General features: G+C 35.5%; 3 protein-coding genes across 8 annotated transcripts in view; 2 read left to right on the top strand and 1 right to left on the bottom strand.

Moving 5' to 3' along the window:
• The window catches only part of LOC117233136 (lysosomal acid glucosylceramidase-like), a 35,669-nt gene extending 30,138 nt beyond the window's left edge, over positions 1–5,531 (top strand). For 2 of the 6 annotated variants that reach the window (XM_033493144.1, XM_033493143.1), the window contains exons 2-8: positions 2,605–2,674; positions 2,843–3,173; positions 3,551–3,813; positions 3,967–4,398; positions 4,724–4,803; positions 4,925–5,199; positions 5,314–5,530. In XM_033493144.1, the coding sequence (XP_033349035.1) occupies positions 2,620–2,674; positions 2,843–3,173; positions 3,551–3,813; positions 3,967–4,398; positions 4,724–4,803; positions 4,925–5,199; positions 5,314–5,416 (1,539 nt within the window). In that variant the 5' untranslated portion in view covers positions 2,605–2,619 and the 3' untranslated portion in view covers positions 5,417–5,530. Of the gene's footprint in view, positions 1–1,009; positions 1,115–1,874; positions 1,974–2,604; positions 2,675–2,842; positions 3,174–3,550; positions 3,814–3,966; positions 4,399–4,723; positions 4,804–4,924; positions 5,200–5,313 lie in introns of those variants that run through there. The other 4 variants (XM_033493140.1, XM_033493141.1, XM_033493139.1 and 1 more) reach the window with 4 other exon arrangements.
• Positions 5,532–7,929: 2,398 nt separating this feature from the next.
• LOC117233260 (lysosomal acid glucosylceramidase-like) lies at positions 7,930–10,362 on the top strand. The gene is made up of 7 exons (XM_033493386.1): positions 7,930–7,996; positions 8,073–8,403; positions 8,652–8,911; positions 8,990–9,424; positions 9,571–9,650; positions 9,753–10,027; positions 10,135–10,362. Exons 1-7 carry the CDS (start codon positions 7,945–7,947, stop codon positions 10,232–10,234), a joined length of 1,533 nt encoding a protein of 510 aa, XP_033349277.1. The 5' UTR covers positions 7,930–7,944; the 3' UTR covers positions 10,235–10,362.
• Positions 10,363–10,646: 284 nt separating this feature from the next.
• On the bottom strand, positions 10,647–13,001 carry LOC117233261 (39S ribosomal protein S30, mitochondrial). The gene is made up of 4 exons (XM_033493387.1): positions 12,260–13,001; positions 11,530–12,128; positions 11,038–11,431; positions 10,647–10,935 (listed from the first exon to the last, which is right to left on the bottom strand). Exons 1-4 carry the CDS (start codon positions 12,703–12,705, stop codon positions 10,719–10,721), a joined length of 1,656 nt encoding a protein of 551 aa, XP_033349278.1. The 5' UTR covers positions 12,706–13,001; the 3' UTR covers positions 10,647–10,718.
• Between the last annotated feature and the right edge of the window lie 395 nt (positions 13,002–13,396).

The following is a 13,396-nucleotide window of genomic DNA, read 5'->3' on the forward strand; positions in this document are numbered from 1 at the left end:
GCTGGCGAATCGCAAGGCGTCATCGTTTCCAGACTACAATGATATCGTTCGTCAACACCGAATCTGTGGTCTGAAACTACACATCGCGATTATCTCGCTTCGATAAATATTTAACTGATATATGGAGTATAAAAATGAAATATACTGCATTTCACCGCATTGTTATTGTTGTACAAAAGATTCTCACCAAGTATTGTTCTCGCTATAGTAAGATTTCACGAAAATCGCTCAAGTCGCTTCTGGAGCAAAACTTCGGCGCATTCTCTTTTTATCCAAAGTTTGTCGCCCGTTGATTTTCACGAGACAGAAACGATTAACTTCGTTAAAGCTGACTGAATGCCGGCACGCGAGCAATGAATTTACAAAGACTTCGTCTTTCATACTTTTGTTTAATCGACATGCTGACGTGAATATCGTTTAAGTTGAACTTTCGATGTTAAACGGCGCTACGTAGTTCGAATAAAAATCCGAAATATTTCGAAGATTCTATCGTATTTGTAAGATTCAACGTTGCATTCAAATAAGCGAATAATCAAGATTTTATTGAAAATGTTAGATGGGAGCAACGCTTTCTCGAAAAGAGAATATATGGAACAAAATGTTACCGCTAGTAACGTACCTTGCACAAAGCGAAAACGCGTATGTTTAGTCTGGTGTATCTCTTTCTGGGATAGAGTCATATGCGATTGTGTCGTACGCGAGCGCATCGTGCTAAATCAGTGATTCCCAAAAGGTGCGTCTCGGAATAAGATTAGGTGCATCGCCGCGAAAAAGCGAGATACTTTTTTTCTTCTTTTTTTTTATCAATGTTCGTGTGTACAAATGCCTCTTTGGAATAAATTGTAAAACTTATATACCACGTACGTCGCGTTATCTCTACATTTTTAAAAATGCGCCGTGACTAAAAAAAGTTTGGGAACCACTGTGCTATATCGCCAAGTCTCGCGTGCCCCACCATCAAAATTATACCATTTTAGAATATATATAAAGAACTGAATTTCACTTCTTGGCCAGTTTCGACCTTAAATTCAGCACATCGCAGTAACATTTTACGAGATCGGGTTCAAACACATTTTTCCAAACATATTTACAGATCGTTGTATTCGTTTATTCGGTGAGTTTTTCAAGAACATCCCGTGCCACTCGCGAATTTTACTTGCATTGGTCATCGCACATCGGTTCATACATAAACGCGAGACCCATGTTCATGCCTACGGTCTATGTCCTGCGCCTCGTAATCCTAACAAAGATACGTATAAAGCAGTTTACGATCTATTCGGTTAAACGCTTTGATCATTCGTTACAATCCGCTTAGAAAATTCCTACGCTTTTTATAAGCTCTAAGTATCGATACAACTAGAAAATAATGGCAATAATGAGCAAACTTGTCCCTCTTCTTTCTGTTCTCGCGTTGTTCGATTATCGTATTCTCTAAACATAGGTAACAAGTGCATGACACTGCAAAAAAAAAGCAAGGAATATATTCTTGATAAAAAAAAATCACAAAAGTGCAGGTAAAATGGTAAATAATTCACGGTCTATTTATAAAGCATGAGAAATAATATCTTATAAGACGTATACATATAATATACTCGCATGCATATTTATTGTTTCAAATAACATTCCGTCTCGCTAATACTCGCTATATATCTCATATATATTTTCTTTCGTAACATAGCCAATTAAAATTTTCTTTGTCGTTCCGATATACTTGTAATATCGCTATGTATATTACCAATTAGATAGCTATAATTCGAACGAAATTACAAGATCTTTCACTTGCCTGAATAGTTTGCAGAGCAAAATGAAAGAAATTTGCATTCTCGGGTATCACGAGAAACGATAACGTACGAGTGCATAAATAAGTAATCGATATAGCGTGGTCAGAAATGTGCATAAAATGCGGCGATTCATTGCACGATACAGTAGATGACATCCACGATTCGAACTATACGGAGAGCCTTAGACGAACGGTAAAGCCAAATCGAAATTCTACGTGTCAACGTTTTCATTTCACCGGCGTCATGGTCGTACTTTGGGACATTTTCGGTTTATAAACGCTTTATACGTCAATAGCAATTTCCTTTCTGTTGTTTCGTCGAGGCGAGGGATTCGACACTCGACTTGTTAAAATATATTTTCTCTAGGCAATCGTTATAACGTGAAATATACAGCTATGATCGATAACTATATTGTTCGACGTCCGAAAGTTCGTTGGAATGTGTGTTTCAATCCGAAAGCAACCGTCTACAGATCATTGTTGCAACTAACCTGTATTTCTCAGAAAGAAGGAAAAATAGTGAAAAAGAAGAGAGAAAGATACGAGGTATTCGTAGATATAGGTAACGCGAGCAGCGAAGCAACGACGCGACAGGTGACGCAACGTACAGACTGCCGAGAACAATACGTTTTATGAAAAAGAACCGAACACATAGGAAACATCCGATCGTTCAAATGTTATATTCAACCGCACCTATCGAAGAACGGAATCTTTCTAATATAATAGATTCTTTCGCTTTCGCGCAAATCAAATGGGAAGTCGCTAAAACACGTAATTCTTTAAAATACAAACCTATGTATATGTATGTGAATGTTCTGTTTCAGTAATCATCGATAATTATGTGGGACAAATGCAAAGCGCCGCTTCTGCTTGTAATATTGGTCATCGTTGCAAGTAAGGATAAATCTTGATAAATTTAACAACGATGTTCGCAAAATAAAAAATACCCGAATCCAAAGTATTTTTCTTCCTCTAATTATATGCTATACGTTTTAACGTTAGCTCGCGCAATTGCATCTTACCGATTGTAAAATATTTAACAACAGATATCTTTAATCATAGGCGATGCGAATGACTGCGTGCCTCGAAATTTTGGCCAGGGCAGTGTCGTTTGCGTTTGTAATGCAACCTACTGTGACGAGCTACCGGACAGCAACCCCAAAGTCCCAGAGAACGGAACGTTCTACTGGTACGTTTCGAGCAAAGAGGGTCTGAGGCTGAGCATGCTACAGGCGCGGATGGGTTCTTGTCAAAATTCCAGCGCCGATACAGTTCTAGATATAGATACATCGAGAAAATATCAAACCGTCTTAGGCTTTGGCGGTGCTTTTACGGACTCGGCGGGAATAAATATCAGAAATCTCAGCGAGGCTACTCAGGACCAATTGATGCGGTAATTAAACCTCGATAAATACACAATTATGCAACGAACATATTACATCTCTACGGTTACGTAAAATTTTCAAACAGCGCCTTAATATCTCACAAAATATTTCCAAGATCTACAATTTATGAGTAAATGTGAAAACGATCGAAATTTGTTTTATCTTTTTATTTTTAAAGTTACGAATTATAAAACATCGTTGAAAAATTCCGAAAAGCGAATATGAACAATGATGGACTTGTAATTCCTAAAGAAATTGATAACGCGATAACGTTTGCTTCTTGAATGTGCGACATGATTTGATGTAATTATTTGAACATGATATTACCTCGATCTAATTACGTACGTTGCTATACGTACAACTGAGGGTGTTTAATCGCTTGCAGGGCGTACTACGGTTCAAACGGGAGCAGGTATTCGTTAGGTCGAATACCAATCGCTGGAACTGACTTCTCTACGAGACCTTACACGTACGATGACGTCGCTGGTGATGTGTCACTGCAAAACTTTAGCCTCACTGAGGAAGATTACGATTATAAGATACCATATCTAAGAAAAGCCATTGAATTAAACCCGGATGTGAAATTCTTCAGTGCTGCATGGTCAGCTCCGCCATGGATGAAAACTAATGATCGAATCAATGGATTTGGTAAGTGTGTTGATACGATATCGAGAAGGAGAAAATATCGAAGAAAAAACGATAGAAAAATGTATCCTTTTTATTTGAAAACGAACCGTTTCAAATAATTCCTTAAGCGTGTTTCGTAATATATTATAATACTAATTTACAATTTATGTCTAGGGTTTTTAAGGAAGGATTATTATCAGACATATGCCAATTACATAGTAAAATTTTTGGACGCGTATAAAAGCAATGGCATCGATGTATGGGCCGTTTCGACAGGAAACGAGCCATTAAACGCTTATGTACCTTTTGATCGCCTCAACACTATGGGCTGGACACCAGACACTCTCGCTAATTGGGTCGCTAACTATGCGGGTCCAACTTTGGCAGCGTCCGCCCACAATGGCACGCAAATTCTTGTTCTAGATGATCAGAGAATCGAATTACCTTGGTTCGTAAATAAAGTCTTCGAAGATAAAACCGCGAAAAAATACATCGTTGGTACAGCCGTACATTGGTATACGGATAGTTTCGCTCCGCCAATATTATTGGATTTAACACACAATGGTTCTCCGGATAAATTTATTCTCATGACCGAAGCATGTACAGGTAAACTATTCAAATACTATATCTCTGTAACAATTACGGAACAGTTTAACACAACGCTTGTTTTCTCTAACAACTGTTACAAAGCATCGCTACACACAAAGAGCAAAAGTTTGCTTTTTAAATATACATATACCTATATCGAGTTTTTCATCCAGAAAAAAGTATCTAGTGATTTTAATTGAATTTTAAGATCAACTTAAATAATATGTTTCCTTCGTGAAACGTCAGTTCCATGGACGTTCTGTAGTAACATTTCCTTTTTGAACTATTATATATTACACGTGATCAACAACTATATATAACGGTAACATCATTTTATACGCAGGTGCCGGAACTTTGGATTATCCAAAAGTTTCCTTAGGTTCGTGGAGCAGAGGACAGGAATATATCTTAAGCATAATACAGGTATGGTAAATGGTTACAGTTATAATCGTGTACGAGACGTAAGGTTTTTTAATTGAAAACATTATACATTAAACACGTACAAAAATTACTTCTACTTATAAGAAAAATATTCTCTTTGAAGTACATGAATCATTGGTCGGTTGGATGGGTAGACTGGAATATAGCTTTAGACACAACCGGTGGGCCAAACTGGATTCAAAATTACGTCGACTCGCCCATTATTGTAAATGCAGACGCCGATGAATTTTATAAACAGCCAATGTACTATGCTCTTAAGCACTTTAGCAGATTCGTCGATAGAGGCTCCGTTAGGATTGCTATCACCGAAACGCACAATGTTAAAGCTACAGCCTTCGTAACACCTTCGGATCAAGTCGTAGTTGTTCTATATAACAAGTAATCACAGTTTATTTTACAGAAAATTACGAAATAATTTACCAATTACTCAGTTTTCAACATTGCTGGGATTGAGTTTAATAATTTGTTCACGAAATTTATTTTCTTTTACAGCAATACCCGGAAAAAGAACATCGTTATCAATGATCCGAAAAAGGATCCTATTTGCTTGGAATTACCTGCATACTCCATGAATACCGTAATTTATGCACAATAACTTGTAACAACTTGTAAGTTACAACTTGTAACTCGTTGATTATTAAATATAATTTGTAATATCGTCATATTGTATGTACCGATAAATGGCAACGCTATAACGCTATAAATTATAAATAAATTATAACGCTAATATATAACATAATAAAACGTGCATCTCGAAATTGAAATTCTCTCCATGCTATTCCAGACGAAGACTTACATTTTGCGACAATAATCGATACACCTGATAAGAATAACGAATCATCGAGTAACAGTCTATTATCTATTGACACGATAAAACGAAATTGAAAAATCTGAAATGTTCATATCTTCGTCTACTAACTGAACTTTCCCTTTCAAATTTATCTAATCCTTATTTCACTTTGGCTGTGTACATATTGTATATCAATACCATATACAGGGTGGTTGGTAACTGGTGGTGCAAGCGGAAAGGGGATGATTCTACGCGAAGAAAGAAGTCGAAAATATACAATAAAAATTTCTTTTTTAATTTTTTTTTTTAATTTTTCTACAGTGAGATCCGTTATAACGAGACGCGATAAAGTGCACGCGTACCGAGCGAAAATTCAAAGTCGATTTTCTCGAAAACGAAGCCTCGAACGAAAAATTTTCCGCTTCTACCACCAGTTACCAACCACCCTGTATATGTATCGCATCTATTAGGTCATCCCATAAGTTCCTGCCGTTTTTCGAGCGGTTACATATGTTAAGATTGTTCACATACCTTTCAGTCTCATGAAAAAATGTAATCCCCCTCTCGTTGTACAACTTCTTCTCATTTTTCTGGTAGGGCCATTATTCCGTCTCGATAAAAGTTCTCTTGTTTTTCTTTAAAATAATTTTCTAAGCTATTTTTGAGAATGTCAATATTTTCAAATTTTTTACCTACTAAAAAGTGTCGTGATGCTCTGAACAGGTGGTAATCAGATGGGGCAATGTCTGGGGAATATGGGGGATATGGTAAAATTTCCCAATTAAATTCAGACAATTTTTTCGTAACGCTTTTCGCGACATGCGGTCTAGCGTTGTCGTGATGGAAGATAAGGTTGTTCCTATTCGCTAAACCTGGTCGTTTTTCAGCTAGTGCTTCCCTTAATTTTTCTAACTGAGCGCAATATTTGTCTGAATTAATGGTATCACCACTAGATAAAAGTTCAAAATAGAGTATTTCTTTATATTCCCACCATACACGCGAAAGAACTCTACGTGGATGTAACCCTGGTTTTGCACAGCGTTGAGGTGGCTGATTTCGTTGGGACCAGCTACGTTTCCGTTCAGGGTTTTCGTAAAGTATCCGCTTTTCATCACCAGTTACCAGGCGTTTAAGGAATGGCTCGTGTTTATTACGCGCAAGTAATGACATGCACGCTGTAGTTCGTTCAAGACGGTTCCGTTCCGTAAGTTCATGGGGCATCCAAACGTTCAACTATGACACCATCCCCATTTTTTTAAACACCTATGAATCGTTGTCTTAGGTATTTTCAGAACATTGACATCTCTTGAACTGTCAAACTTCGTGATTTTTCAACAAGATCCCGAATTTTATCTTCGTCTGTCTGAGGAGGACGTCCGGAGCGTTCCTCGTCTCCTCAACAGAAATTCCCGGCTATAAAACGTTGGAACCACTTCCTACAGGTGCGAGATGAAAGCGCATTTTCTCCGTAAACACCACATATGTTTCTCGTGGCAATTGTTACAGAACTTCCTTTCCGAAATTCATATAACACGAGATGTCGAAAATGGATACGCATTTCACTCGTGATTTTTTACCGTTAGAAGTCACTGTCTTCGCTATATTACGATTTTATACCCACGAAAATCTGCTCTAGCCTGTTCTCGATCAGCTAAGCTCAAGTGCATTGGTCCTTTATCGCCATATGTTCATAGATCGACACATGAAAATGTATACACAAAAGTCGACACGAACTTATAGGATGACCTAATATGTATACGTAATATATTTATATGTATATATACAAAAATTAATATATATAATAATGTATAAAAATACATTCATTTAAATACAATGTACGTATATTAGGTTGTCCGAAAAGTTTTTCTTTCGTTTTATGAGGAAATAATGGACGCACAACGTTTTTTGTTTTATATTATTTTGTCGAATTACGTACGATCCATTTTGTTATGTCGAGATAAACACCGCGACATTTCACAAACTTGGTTTCGCGTTTGTAAAGTGCACTGTTGTAAAAAACCCGTTTACGAAAGAAAGACATTTTTCGGACAACCTAATTACATTGTATAGGAATTTATAGAAGTCGATATGTAAACAAGCAGTAAAGTTATTATTATTATCAGCACAAGACAATTATTTACTCGGATGATACCGCCAAAAATTAGAAAAGAATCATTTAGAAAACAAACAGATAATATATTAACTATAAGCGACAGGTAGGTGAAGATTAGATAGCTTACTATTTTTGTGTGCATGACAATATATATACTTATATAAATTCGAGTGCCGGTCAGCTACTATTCATATTTCTGCTTTAGTTTTCCACAAACACCATGAGACACGCGTGGAAGACACTTCTGCTAGTTACTTTCTTCTTCAGCAAAGGTAAGCTCTCGTTATTGCCGGTGAAGGTAAATTTCATTTCTGGCGAACTTAGTGGAAATATTCTCATTCATCATAGGTATCGCGAATGAGTGCGTGCCGTACCGTATAGACAACGACGTAATCGCATGTGTTTGCAATGCAACATATTGCGATGGACTACCAGATGGTAGACCGGAAGTTCCAGAGGAAGGTAATTCTTATTGGTATGTGTCGAATAAACAGGGGCTGAGAATGAAGATGTCAGAACTAAAATTCGATAGCTGCGAAAATTTCCCTGTGGACGTAACGCTCACCATAGATAATACGAAAAAGTATCAAACGATTTTTGGCTTCGGTGGCGCATTTACCGATTCTACTGGTATAAACATAGCAAAGCTCAGCCCAGCTACTCAACTTCAATTGATTCGGTAATCATTGATATCTACAGAGATAATGTGATCAATATTTTAAATATCCACGATACTGTGATATCTCTTTTCGGTAAAAGTTGCGCCATACAAAGAATCTACCCTATGCTTGTATATAATTTTATTTTTCCATAAACCTCGTCGCATATCTCTTTCAAATTTATCGAATTTATAGAATTGAATTGTCAATCGAAGTGTACGATCCTTTTTATTTTACATATATAATTATAGCGTTGAATTATTTTTAGAGCATATTATGATCCAAAGGAAGGAAGCAGATACACACTGGGTCGTATACCTATTGGGGCGAGCGATTTTTCAGAAAGATCGTATACGTATGACGATACGCCCAATGACACCATGCTTAAACACTTTTCACTTGCGAACGAGGATTTCGATTACAAACTACTATATGCGAGGAAAGCGCTTGAATTCAATTCCGAAATTAAATTCTTCAGTGCTGCATGGACTGCTCCATTATGGATGAAAAGCAACGACAACGGACTCAGTACGTATGATAGAAGTGTGCTAAAACAAATTAGAAAATAAAAAAAAAACGGTAATTAATCTAATAATCGTTGATTAGCTTTCTTAAAAGAAGAGTATTACCAAGTCTACGCTGACTATCTGCTAAAGTTCCTCGATGAATATAAAAAAAACGGTATTGACATATGGGCTATTACGACTGGTAACGAGCCACTAATTGCCTTTATTTTTAAATTGCCAAATATCTCTATGGGATGGGAACCCGAAGCAATGTCTAATTGGATCGCTAACAACTTGGGTCCGACATTAGCATCGTCGCCGCACAATAAAACACTGATTTTCGCCTTTGATGAAAATAGACAGGCATTACCCAAATTCGTCGAACCAACGTTCCGAAATCAAAACGCAAAGAAATACGTTGCCGGGACAGCTGTACATTGGTATCAAGATTCCAAAACTCCCGCAGATGTATTAGATCAAACCCACGATGAGTTCCCAGACAAATTAATTTTCATGACCGAAGCATCTGTAATAGGTAAGCCTTTTATGCGCACACTCGCGCATACGTAGTATCCTATGAACGAAAAATGCACACTTTTTACTTGCGAAGGATTGTAAAAAGTCGAATTTGCAAAATAATTAGTTTACGAACTTATATCGACATGGTACTCCTCGCCATAGGACCTCCAATATGGAACACTTCGAAAGTTAAATTGGAATCGTGGCATCGAGGTGAAAGATATATTTTAAGCATAATAGAGGTAAAAGAACCTACATGATTTTATGGTCGTTTTACTTGAAGAATATTTATCCTATTTTCAAATATAAAAGTTAATCGTTAACGAAACGTGTTTTGCATCAAGTACATGAACCATTGGTCAATTGGTTGGGTGGATTGGAATTTAGCTTTGGACGAAACTGGTGGACCAAACAATGTTAATAATAATATCGACGCAGCTATTATCGTCAACCCGAAAACCGATGAATTTTATAAACAACCTATGTATTATGCTATCAAACATTTTAGCAGATTCGTTGACAGAGGTTCTGTTAGAATTTCTATTACCGATACCGATACTATCAAATCTGCAGCCTTCGTTACACCTTCAGCGGAAAACGTCGTTGTCCTATACAATAGGTGAAAAAAATTGTTATTATTACTATTATTGCGTAATTATTTGACATAAAATGATGAAATGTTTATTTTTATCCTAAACAAACTTTTATCTTAAATTTCTATTTCAGGGCTACTTCCCCAAGACACGTAGTTTTGAAGGATGTACAGAAAGGTACACTTTGTTTAGAATTATCTCCGCAATCTATGAATACTCTGAAATACAAATAGTATGACTTCCTTACTATATTATATCATTATATTATATATTATATTAGTTCTAATTATAAATCGTTATTGTAAGAGATAAATCGAATAAAAACCCATCAGTGCAAATAAAAATATTCATGTATATAGTTCAACGTCGTGTTCAATTGATGTAATCAAACTGTTATCGGAAATGTAGACCATTTTCAAAGGTTAATATCATATCACGAAAAATTTCATTCCAATAGTAAGATTACTTTATCGATGCGATCGAGACATCTTCGACTTATACAGATACCAGCTCTTTTATATTGTATGTTAAACTTGTTTATATTGTATGTTAAGAACGCGAAAAATAGTTGTTTAAAGACGTATAATTATTGCTGTACGGATTGATATTGAAAGGAAAACTATTGAAATAACGTTTTAATTGAAATTTAACTGATAACTGTTCTCTTTATTTTTTATTAATACAACATTTATATTCAAGATACATAAGTCTAGTGGTTTATGCATTTGGATAATATGTTTTCGCCCAACGGCCTATTTTTCTCTTTTTCGGATTTTCTCTTAAACATCTTGGTATATAAGCCGGCTGATGCTGATTTAATCTTCGTTTCGCAGCCGAGAAACCAAACTGCCACGGGTCACGTTTCTTATCAACAGGGCGAGTAGCGTTATCAATCATATATATTTTCTGCCAATGATATATTTCAGGCCGTAACCTATAAAGCAAAGAGAAATTAATGTTTTTATATGATGATAATTAATCGTTTCTTAGTATACAATAGTATATAAATAGATTATTTATACATATATGTACGTACTGATGTCTTGGTCTATTAGACATAAGGTGCTTAAATCTTGTTTCTAACCATGCTCTTCGTTCGGGATCAGTAATGTCAGCAACATATTTCACAGATTCGCCCAAGTATGGTTTCATATTTTCATTACTTCGTGCTGCAGGCATATTGATATAAAACGTGATCAATTTTTTTAAAACATCTTCGTTGAACCCTTGAATTTTTCCATCCTCTATTTTATCGAACAACATCATTGGTTCTGTTATCCAACATATATTACGCGCAGGATTGTTATCTGCATATTCCCAATGTAATAAAGTGGTGTTCAACTGGTAAACACAGAAGGACCAATATTGACCGTTTGTCAAAATTGTTTGCGACACTAATGGATATGTTATATCGTTGAACGTAGAAAAGCCTGAAATTAAAAAATGTAAGAGGAAATAAAAAAACATGTATAGCAAGAAACATTGAAGTAACTTCGTTAAAAGAAATATTTATCGCGTAATGTATTACCTTGATAACAAGCCTGCGATAACAACCAACTATAAGATGCAAAAATAGCTTGCACGGTAATTGCTTCTTCATCCTTAATCTTTGAATTAAAAAATACATTATTTATATTGTGATAAGATAACAAACCAAATTCAGCAGGATCACCGGGCCAGAAACCAGGTATATTAGTTGCATGTTTGTACGAAAACTTATAAGCTAGTACCCTAGGATCAAATTTGAACTCAGGAATACTTAATTCTGGATTAGTAGAGTATATTGGAGAAACAATCTCCTTTAAAGGAAATTGATGTCTTAATTGTAGAATTGGAGAACCAACATATTGAACAGGCATATTTATTGGATCATTTGCATATTCTTTCAAATGTTCTATCCCCTCTCTTGCTTTTCTCTGTAGAGTCGGCCGTTGTATGTCACCTGCAAACCAAAATGTTTCTATTCTTGGTTTAAAATCTACTTCAGTTTCCAATAAATGTGGTGTCGTCGAAGATAAAGCTGACAGCATTATTCGATTGATTTGAAAAACAAGTGCATTTGTAACAGCATCGTTTAGCAATTTCTCTTTAATATTTTCTATTTCCTCTGTTATTTCTTGCTTCTTTCTGTAATATATTTTTATGATATTAATTCTATAAATTATTTCTGTAAATGTAAATTTATTAATACTTTTATCGCTTAAGGGAAAATTATTATTATTATTTTTATACTTCTAACACAAGGCAATTATACTCACAATCTATGATTATATTCAAAAATAATAACATTTTCTATATGTTTTGTAATAGTTTGTACCAGAGCATCTAATTTTTCAGTTGTGATAATTGAATCGTAAAAGTCCGGTAATTTATTAGAATTTGTAACATGAGTACGTGTAATGTATTGAGCATGTTTCAATGAATTGTATGGAATTTTTCCTTCTTCTAAACATAACGATTTCCAACCATAGTAATGTGGCATATTCATACCAATTAATTTTTCCTCCACAGTTTCTAATTTTTTAATTTTATTATGCCACTTTTCATGTTTCCTCTTAAGCCTACCATGATAGGATAAATCCAAAATAGAAGGATATATTACATTTTCCGTATTATCCAGCGCGATACTCGCACATTTTCTTATAACAGTTTTTAGAATACTTGTAGAATAGTTTGGTAAGGATTTCTGTAGCCCTGTATACATGTTGAAAACCGCTGGATATATTTCAATTATTATTAGAGATACAGAGGTTATGTGTAAGTCTTTAACTATATTGTACACGATTTCCTGGTTATCGTTCACACATCTTTCTACGAATCTTATATTTCAATTAATAAATTACGTAGAATACTTTGTAGAAAAAGTAGATACTACATATAATAAAAATAATAAATTACAGGAGATATACACACTTGTGTATATATATATACATATGTATATGTGAACTTATATCCATCAATCTCTAACCCTCTCGCTTCGGGTGCCCCTTATAGGTGGCGCCCGCGAGATGACCTGTATGAGTGCACTTATAGGTGGCGACCACACGATGAATCCTGGGTTCGGCACCCCGTATATCGGGCATACACCAATGCCATCTGTAGTCAATAATATATTTTTTCGTTAGCGGCGGAACATTTTCTGTTGATTTTATTGATATATTGGATTAATCGCTTCTTAAAAGTTACTCATTGTTGAAACAACATCAAAACGTTTTTCAATTACCCCAGGGACCCACCATAAACCTAAACTTTCCAAATTCATTATTTCTGTTATCTGTTTATGGATGGTCCTCGAAACAGCCCTTAGGTTGTTATACGTCCTTACTAATTACGGGGAAAGCAGGTAGCTAATGGGAAAAACCCAATACTTGACTAACGAAAAAGCTGGTTTTTCT

Source organism: Bombus vosnesenskii, unplaced genomic scaffold (assembly GCF_011952255.1).
Source record: "Bombus vosnesenskii isolate JDL3184/JDL3185 unplaced genomic scaffold, Bvos_JDL3184-5_v1.1 scf7180000013295, whole genome shotgun sequence".
Lineage (NCBI taxonomy): Eukaryota > Metazoa > Arthropoda > Insecta > Hymenoptera > Apidae > Bombus > Bombus vosnesenskii.

Bases quoted from the DNA above. Each gene is read 5' to 3' on its own strand.
- LOC117233261 (XM_033493387.1), bottom strand. From the start codon at position 12,705: ATGTATACAGGGCTACAGAAATCCTTACCAAACTATTCTACAAGTATT. The intron at 11,432-11,529 runs GTAATACATTAC...TTTTAATTTCAG, and splicing joins ATCGCAGGCTTGTTATCAAG to GCTTTTCTACGTTCAACGAT. The intron at 10,936-11,037 runs GTACGTACATAT...TTTGCTTTATAG, and splicing joins TCTAATAGACCAAGACATCA to GTTACGGCCTGAAATATATC.
- LOC117233260 (XM_033493386.1), top strand. From the start codon at position 7,945: ATGAGACACGCGTGGAAGACACTTCTGCTAGTTACTTTCTTCTTCAGC. The intron at 7,997-8,072 runs GTAAGCTCTCGT...CATTCATCATAG, and splicing joins TACTTTCTTCTTCAGCAAAG to GTATCGCGAATGAGTGCGTG. The intron at 8,404-8,651 runs GTAATCATTGAT...AATTATTTTTAG, and splicing joins ACTCAACTTCAATTGATTCG to AGCATATTATGATCCAAAGG.